At 44.7% G+C, this 8,686-nt stretch overlaps 1 protein-coding gene across 3 annotated transcripts in view; it reads right to left on the bottom strand.

The window, feature by feature from the left end:
- Positions 1–12: 12 nt before the first annotated feature.
- Positions 13–8,686, bottom strand: part of esyt2b (extended synaptotagmin-like protein 2b) — a 30,838-nt gene continuing 22,164 nt past the window's right edge. For all 3 annotated transcript variants that reach the window (XM_043244103.1, XM_043244104.1, XM_043244105.1), the window contains 9 exons: positions 8,502–8,576; positions 8,334–8,420; positions 7,948–8,097; positions 6,762–7,123; positions 5,684–5,782; positions 5,301–5,432; positions 1,239–1,344; positions 1,049–1,098; positions 13–970 (listed from right to left, as the gene is read on the bottom strand). In XM_043244103.1, the coding sequence (XP_043100038.1) occupies positions 925–970; positions 1,049–1,098; positions 1,239–1,344; positions 5,301–5,432; positions 5,684–5,782; positions 6,762–7,123; positions 7,948–8,097; positions 8,334–8,420; positions 8,502–8,576 (1,107 nt within the window). In that variant the 3' untranslated portion in view covers positions 13–924. The remainder of the gene's footprint in view (positions 971–1,048; positions 1,099–1,238; positions 1,345–5,300; positions 5,433–5,683; positions 5,783–6,761; positions 7,124–7,947; positions 8,098–8,333; positions 8,421–8,501; positions 8,577–8,686) is intronic.

The following is an 8,686-nucleotide window of genomic DNA, read 5'->3' as shown; positions in this document are numbered from 1 at the left end:
TCACAAGTTCAGTGTGATTCAAGTTCAATTTTAATGATGTCGTGCATGATGCATAGAGAAGAACAAGGCTGCAAATCATATCAACAGCCATTTCACAGTCTTTAAACAATCCAAAACACTTTGTAACCAAGCTATTCTAATCTTACATATGTCACATACTGAAAACACATTTTGCTTTTTCTCTTAAAACTCTTGCAGACAAAATGGGTATCATACATTTCTGTACAGGCTTTTCATTTTGTATTGTGCAACAGGATACAGTAAAATACTTAAAAATAAATTATCAATGGATCATTTATAAAGAGCCGAACATAAATCGGATTTTTCCATAAATGTAAGTGATAGAAAAAGCATCATAAAATCTAAGGAAAAAGAAATGTTCATACATACATATATACATAAATACGTTCTTTTGCACTTGCAACCTTGCCTTTATCCACATGCTTTGTTTAATATACTGCCTGAAACAAACAATAATGCTACAATAACATGTCTGACTTACCAGCAACATGTGATTTTTTCTGATGTGATTATGATTGCTTACAAAACATAGTATTAAAAAGAAATCACAATAACTTAAATACAATAAATAAAGGCACATTTACATCTTTTTGTCTACTGTTAACTTATAAAAATTTGATGTTATGTGTCCAAATACCAATAAAATTAATAAAAGAATAAAATAAAAAAAGGAGACAAAATATTTTAAAAAACCCATCAGACTTGAGAAAGTGAAAGTAAGCCGGATATTGATGCAATTTCAGCTTTGGTGAGAATGAGAGAAACACTTTGTAGGCCAGTGTAAATCCCAGTAGAAGTAGCCTGGTTTAGTTAGTCCAGCGCTGCTCTTCTGCTACTAAAGCTTCTACATTATCCTGTGTGTGCCGTGACACGTCCCAGTTATCTGCTTTCTAGCATGGGCCACTACGCCTGAATTATCTTCTTCGAGCCATCCTCCGTCAGATGATACCTGAGAGATAGAAGGAAGCTTTTGTAAAAGTACACTTACATTTACAAGAGTGGCTGTACAAATAAATGAAAATCACACCATTGAGTCCATCCTTTAGAAATGTCTTCACCTGCCAAGTCCACAAGTGCCTGTGACAAAGACAACTGTAAGCTTCCGGAAAAATCAACTGAAAGTGGACTGTGAATCCACATATCCACATATACACACATATATATATATATATATATATATATATATATATATATATATACACACATATTACCTTTACCTTTCCCAGTAGTACTTTGTGTTTGGACAACAGTCCTCCTCCATTCTTGACAGCGATATCCAAAGTTCTTCTGTGCAGTTCCACTATAGACACATTGAACTCAAAGCTGACAAAGGCAAAAAAAGCAAGTGATTGTTACTGCAGTAACTTGTTTACTATGCGAAATGCATCTCTGTATGTGATTATACAGACAACTGGGATCAATAAACCTTGAGTAACGCAATTATGCAAACAATTCTCAGAAACATCAGCGGCTGCACCATCCAGTATATTATAAATTGTTGGTCGCCTTGGTTTTTGAGGGTAAAACCGTTAGCCAGCTCTGTTTGGTAAGCTGCTCCATAGTGGATTTAATATGAAGGGAATGTCATGCAAATGCATACAGCAAGATAAACAGCAGACACAAGCTGCATCTGGTGGGTCCTCTTCTTATTTGAATGCAATTAAAATGAGTTCAAGATGTCACTATGTCTGTAACCACATTAGGTTTGGTGTGTGAAATGTGTATAAGTACGGTATGCTAACACTATTAGACATAGTTCTTTGAAAAAATATGACTGTATTATATTATTACAGACTTTATATCTTCTGGTAGTCAATAAACAGAAAGTAGTTTCTCATATTGTACTGGCAGATTTTTTTAACAAAATGTTCAATAATGTTGTAATAATCCATCGGTGCGTTTTAAATAAATACACTTAATTAAGTATTACGTTGACCAAAGCAGATGTAGAGTACTTGATTTTTTATTTTAACTGTAGTGTGTAATTCTATATTATGATATCATGTAAATAAATATAGCTTCATTATATACAAATGTGTAATTACAAATATATGTAAATAAATACGTGTCATAAGTATCAACAGAAAATACATCAGTAGTTTACTATAAACGCTTGCCAATTTATCAGACATATTTCGTAGACAATAGAAATAATGATAAAATTACAATATAAGATGTACTTGTGTCACCAAGCCAGCAGAGGGAGCCCTGACCTCTGGGTGATCTGCATCCACTCCCTCTGCGTTAACTTCCTGTTCCTGGACTATAAAGACTGCAGCAAGCCACTCACCTGCAGGTTGCATTGTTTCGCCTGTCTCATAGTTAGATCGTTCGTGGATTATAGTTTCTGGTTTTGACCCTGTCTGTTCTCTGATTCTCTGATCGTTTGCCGCCTGACCTGACCTTCTGCCTGTCTCTGGATTTCGTTATTGCCTCGCCTCCTATATATCTGTTAGCCCTGTTTGACGCCTGCCTGTTATGACCATGCCTTTGTTTAATAAAAGCCTGCACATGGATCCGCACGCCTCAGACCGCTCATTCATGACAGAATGCAACCTCACACCAGGATCCAGCGGCTTTTCACCGAACCATGGCCAGGTATGCACCTTGCAATGTCTTTGCTAACCCTCAAGCAGGGCACCCGATCACTTGAGGATTATACTCAGGAATTTCTGGACCTGGCTTACTTCTCTGATTTACCGGACTGTTTGCTAATTGAATTTTTTCACGAGGAATAAATCAGCCACTCAAAACACAACTTGTTCAAGAGGGTCCACGTGAATCACTTGCACACTTTATTGAGTTTGGTTTAGTGACTGTGGGTCAGCTCTCACGTTGGGTATTATGGAGGAAGAAGACACTGCATTAATTCCCAAGATGGCCGCCTTCCCGAGCCGCTGCCCAAGATGGCCGCCTTCCCGAGCCGCTGCCCAAGATGGCGCCTTCCCGAGCCGCTGCCCAAGATGGCCGCCTCCCGAGCCGCTGCCCAAGATGGCCGCCTTCCCGAGCCGCTGCCCAAGATGGCCGCCTTCCCGAGCCGCTGCCCAAGATGGCCGCCTTCCCGAGCCGCTGCCCAAGATGGTGGCCGCCTGCCCAGAGCCGCTTCCCAAGATGGTCGCCGCCTGCCCAGAGCCGCTTCCCAAGATGGTCGCCGCCTGCCCAGAGCCGCTTCCCAAGATGGTCGCCGCCTGCCCAGAGCCGCTTCCAAGATGGTCGCCGCCTGCCCAGAGCCGCTTCCCAAGATGGTCGCCGCCTGCCCAGAGCCGCTTCCCAAGATGGTCGCCGCCTGCCCAGAGCCGCTTCCCAAGATGGTCGCCGCCTGCCCAGAGCCGCTTCCCAAGATGGTCGCCGCCTGCCCAGAGCCGCTTCCCAAGATGGTCGCCGCCTGCCCAGAGCCGCTTCCCAAGATGGTCGCCGCCTGCCCAGAGCCGCTTCCCAAGATGGTCGCCGCCTGCCCAGAGCCGCTTCCCAAGATGGTCGCCGCCTGCCCAGCAAAGCCTCCAGTGCCCGCGCCTCGTGCAAAGCCTCCAGTGCCCGCGCCTCGTGCAAAGCCTCCAGTGCCCGCGCCGCGTGCAAAGCCTCCAGTGCCGCGCCGCGTGCAAAGCCTCCAGTGCCCGCGCCTGCGTGCAAAGCCTCCAGTGCCGCGCCTCGTGCAAAGCCTCCAGTGCCCGCGCCTGCGTGCAAAGCCTCCAGTGCCCGCGCCTGCGTGCAAAGCCTCCAGTGCCCGCGCTGCGTGCAAAGCCTCCAGTGCCCGCGCGCGTGCAAAGCCTCCAGTGCCGCGCCTGCGTGCAAAGCCTCCAGTGCCCGCGCCTCGTGCAAAGCCTCCAGTGCCCGCGCCTGCGTGCAAAGCCTCCAGTGCCCGCGCCTGCGTGCAAAGCCTCCAGTGCCCGCGCCTGCGTGCAAAGCCTCCAGTGCCCGCGCCTCGTGCAAAGCCTCCAGTGCCCGCGCCTGCGTGCAAAGCCTCAAGTTATCCCACCCTCCCACCCTTGCTACACGTCAACAATGGATCCCAGCAGCCCCTGCACTCATCCTCCACCCTCCACCTGGAGCTCGCCACGGGTCTGCCAGTCTCCATCGCCGCCGTGGGTGAAGGATCCTCGCTTCACCGTCCCGCCTCTGAGTCCCAGACTCCACCCCGGCTTGTAGACCCGCCGGCTTCCCTTAGGCTCCTAGCTCCCTCCTCTCTACCGTGCTCTGTCATTCCACCAGCTTCACCAGGCTCCATCGTCTCTCCGGCTACGCCTTGGTCGGTCGTCGACCATCCGTTGCCTCAGGATTCCACTCCTCCAGCTTCGCCTCGTCCCTCCATTCCTCCGGCTCTGTCAGGCTCCTCCCTTCCCCGGCTCCACCTCAGTCCTCTGTCGCCTGGCTCCGCCGCGTCCTTCTCATTCCCGTCTCCGCATCAGTCGCCGAAGCCTGCGGTATTGCCTAGGACCTCCAGTGCCGCTGTGTCACCCTGGCTCTTCGGCTCTCCGCCTCAGTCTCCCCGACCACCTGCTCCGCCGCCGTCGGTCGGCTCCATGGGGTTGATGACCGTTACCTCTCCATGGCTCCTCCCTCCGTCGGCTCCACCACTGACCATCATGGCTGGGTTCTGGATCGCCTCCCGCTCCGGACTCCTCCCGTCTTCACCCTGGCTCCTCCCACCGTCTCTTCCTCCCTGGTCTCAGTTTGCTGACTCCTCCCGAACCCCTCCCAAGCTCACAGTTATGTTTTGTTTTGTGGAGCGCCAGGAGTCGCTCCTAGGAGGGGGGCTATGTCACCAAGCCAGCAGAGGGAGCCCTGACCTCTGGGTGATCTGCATCCACTCCCTCTGCGTTAACTTCCTGTTCCTGGACTATAAAGACTGCAGCAAGCCACTCACCTGCAGGTTGCATTGTTTCACCTGTCTCATAGTTAGATCGTTCGTGGATTATAGTTTCTGGTTTTGACCCTGTCTGTTCTCTGATTCTCTGATCGTTTGCCGCCTGACCTGACCTTCTGCCAGTCTCTGGATTTCGTTATTGCCTCGCCTCCTATATATCTGTTAGCCCTGTTTGACGCCTGCCTGTTATGACCATGCCTTTGTTTAATAAAAGCCTGCACATGGATCCGCACGCCTCAGACCGCTCATTCGTGACAACTTGGATCTACAACACATACATTCCTTGCAGAGTACATTCTTTCTGTAATCTTTTAAAATGTTTGCTAAAGTATACATCTATTTTAAAAAGCCTTTTGCACCCGTGACTATAAAGAACACATTATGAAATGGTGTGTGTGTTTGGTATGTTTCTTACGACTGGTCGTAGATAGGATTGAGCGTCTTTTTGAGTGTGCTGGTTTTCCTGCGGCCACTCCGGCTCTTGTCTGGTAACAGGTACAGGCGGATGTATGGGTCTGAACCATCTTTATTCAATGCTATGAGGTTTCTGACACAAGGAAACACATTCACGCAAAAGCAAGAGAAGTATTTTCACAAGTATTTGTTGCGTTACATTAATAAATATGCAAACATACAAAGGCAAACACATATACCCCATTATTTGCACACACTGTTGTTGATGACGAATTAAAAATAAAAATCACTAATATAATAGGATTAGTTCAGTGCAAACAAAATGACTGCAAACGGTACCATGAAACATAGATTTAGAAGGTTAATGTGAATGAGGTGTCTCACCTGCAGGCATGGGCCACTACAATAAGTTTATTCCTTTGTGAGCTGTGTCGAATAGTGAGTTGGACTTCACCGAGTGGATACCGGTTCAGACCAGAGCCACTGTAACAGAAAAACAGCAAGTTTATCTGACAGTGTGTGAGAATTAAAAATACATTTACAATATTTATTTTCTTAATGTATGGTCCAGTATTGTGCATGATTTCCTTGATCCACATCATTTCAAATGAAACTGCCTTCAATTAAATAAATGAAAGTACTTTTTGAAGTTTTCGAACTCTCTCCTCCAACCACCTGGATATCTTTTGGTATTTAAAACCTACTTTTCTACAATCAAGTAGTGTCTTATGCTCATCAAGACTGCATTTATTTTATTACAAATAGAATAAACACAATAGTACATTCTGTTTGGTTTGAATATATGCTAAAATGACATGCATTCCTGTGATAGCAAAGCTGAATTTTCAGAAGTAGTTTCTCCGATTTTCAGCATCACATGATCCTTTAGAATCAGGATTCTTTGATGCACAGAAACTTTAAAGAACAGAATTTATTGGAAATAATGGTTATTTCACTGGCCCCAACCTTTTGAACAGTATTCTATAATATTTAACAGGAATATGCATTACTTCTGCCAAAATAAATGTTTTGGGGTCATTTGTGAAAATCCTTCTACTTTATGTCTGTGTTTGCTCCAGTTTTCCTCAATGTGATTTAGTCTATTGGGGCTGTTTAATGCAGTTCCAACTATCTGAGCAAACATAGATGCCATAGTGGTTAGTAACAGAGAATCAGAGACAAATACAAATGGGTCATGTCACGCTTCCCACTGATTCACTGTTCAAATTGGTGAGGGTGTCTCAGCAGAGACCAATCTGCTCAGTGCTATCCAGTCAGCCATGCCGTGTTGTTCCCTGCACTGGGTGATGCTTGTGCCTCACTTTTAGCTGTCACGGCTTTTAGGGTTTCTTTCACACAAATAAAGTAACCAGTATGACTTCTAACAAAATTGAATTGCACTGACAAGAAGAAAGTACATCCCAAACAACCGCGTGTAGTGAAGCAGTGGATAAAGACTCACTTTTGTAGCTGCTGTAACCTGTGCTGCAGTTCCAGCGTGGCAGAGGGCAGCGATATGTCAGAGGCAAGACTAGGTGTAGAGTCCCTGTGAGTCTGATGCTTGTGCGAGCTGCTTATCTCCAAGCTAGAGATGCTGCGGCCTGCCTTTGCTAGCCGCACCGGGGAGCCATCCGATCCTCTTTTCCCTTGAGGGGTGTCCGGTGCGAGGGTACAAGATGGGTTTTGTGATGGCTGGTTGGGGTTGCTGGTGCTAGGGGTGGTTGTTTGAGGTTGAGGAGACATGCAAGAGTTATTCTGACTACTGTGTCTGACCCGGACAGAAGACGGCTGGCTGGATGTGACCTCCTTCTCTAAACAGAGGACCTGTTTACACAAAAACATATTTATATGGATAAAACACACTGACACAAGTGCTGAATCAAAAGAGAGTTTTGAGTTATACAACAATTCAAACCAAATCAAGATATGTATTATTAAGCAATACAGTTGATTACAACCTTAACTGTAAGGTTTAAGGGATGTCATTTTAGTTAACATGAAGCGCAGTGTGAATTTGAGCATGACACAAAAGAGAATTTCATAGTTTTTTTCTAAAACCCTTAATAAAAAATATAACGTTTCAAGGACGAGCATGGAAGATTCTCCAAAAAAAAAAACATGAGCGTATTAATGTTCAGGACCTCGTGAGGGAGTTTATTAGCGTTTATCCAAAATCTTCATAAGATTTGATGCTGACTGTTGACTGTCGCATATATGACACTGTGTGCTTGTTGTTACCTTCTGTCACTGGCATGCAGAATACTTGTATAATATTAGTGTTTCTGACTGTTATTGGTGACATAGGGCCCTATTTTAACAATCTAAGCAGATGGTTTAGAAGCGCATTGCGCAGCTACACTTTTCAAATCCACTTTTGCTTATACACGGTCTGCTCATGGTCTAAAAGGGTTGTCCCTATTCTTTTAATGAGTAATGGGTGTGTTGTTGGGCATAGTATTTGGTTTTAAGGCGCACAGACTGAACAAGTCTCCAGAGAGCACACGGATCTGCTCATGCGCAGGCAAATAGGTAGGCTTCTGATACATGCAATAACTATCCATTATGACATTCTTGTATTTATGTAGCCTAAATGAAGCTTTTGACAAATGTAAAAAAAAAATCTTTTAATAGCATACAGATGCACCAACCCTGAGAGCCATTTTGAGTTTGAGGGTGCTGTTGGGGCCAGAGTTCTGCAGGGAGAACTGCTGATTCAGCGTCATGTCCGCCTCCTTCAAGAGAGACGCAACCACCAACCGCACACTACCCAGAGAGCACTTGTGCTTACTATCCCTCACCTGAGAAACACAAACAACATGTATGCATGACAGTTGACTTTTTACAAACATATAAATCTAACAGGAACACGCTGTCTACTATCTTTTAAAGAGTTCTCAAAATGAACAGTATTATTATAGCAATACATTTGACAATCCCAAACTCTTGAACGCCTAGTGTAAAGAAAAAAAAAACAGTGTACAGTAGACTTATGCAATTAACATTATCTTAGTAACTTTGTTTTCTTCTAGAATACCTCAATTTCCAGTTCCTGAGAGCGGGGATTGTTGATAAGAAAGTGAAAAGCCTCCTCCCACAGTGGCTCACTAGTTTTATACCTCACCTGAAAATCAGTAGCAAAACTGGACTGAATATATGTGTATTTCTAGTCTTGAACAGATGAAAGCTGATTAATGAATATTACCTTGCTTGTGTACATCTTTTGTCCTACAGTCAGTTTGACAAAAGGGTTTGGATCTACGCTCACTTTTTTCCCAGACTGTTAAAAAAAAAAAATAGAAAGAAAAATTCAATTGTATGTTATGATGTGATATACCATATATGATAATCAATTTTAACAATCAACAAAATCTAGTTCAGCTCTTTGGT

This window comes from Puntigrus tetrazona, chromosome 7, assembly GCF_018831695.1.
Source record: "Puntigrus tetrazona isolate hp1 chromosome 7, ASM1883169v1, whole genome shotgun sequence".
NCBI lineage: Eukaryota > Metazoa > Chordata > Actinopteri > Cypriniformes > Cyprinidae > Puntigrus > Puntigrus tetrazona.
The sequence above is the reverse complement of the archived record's forward strand: the minus strand, read 5'-3'. Positions and strand labels throughout refer to the sequence as shown.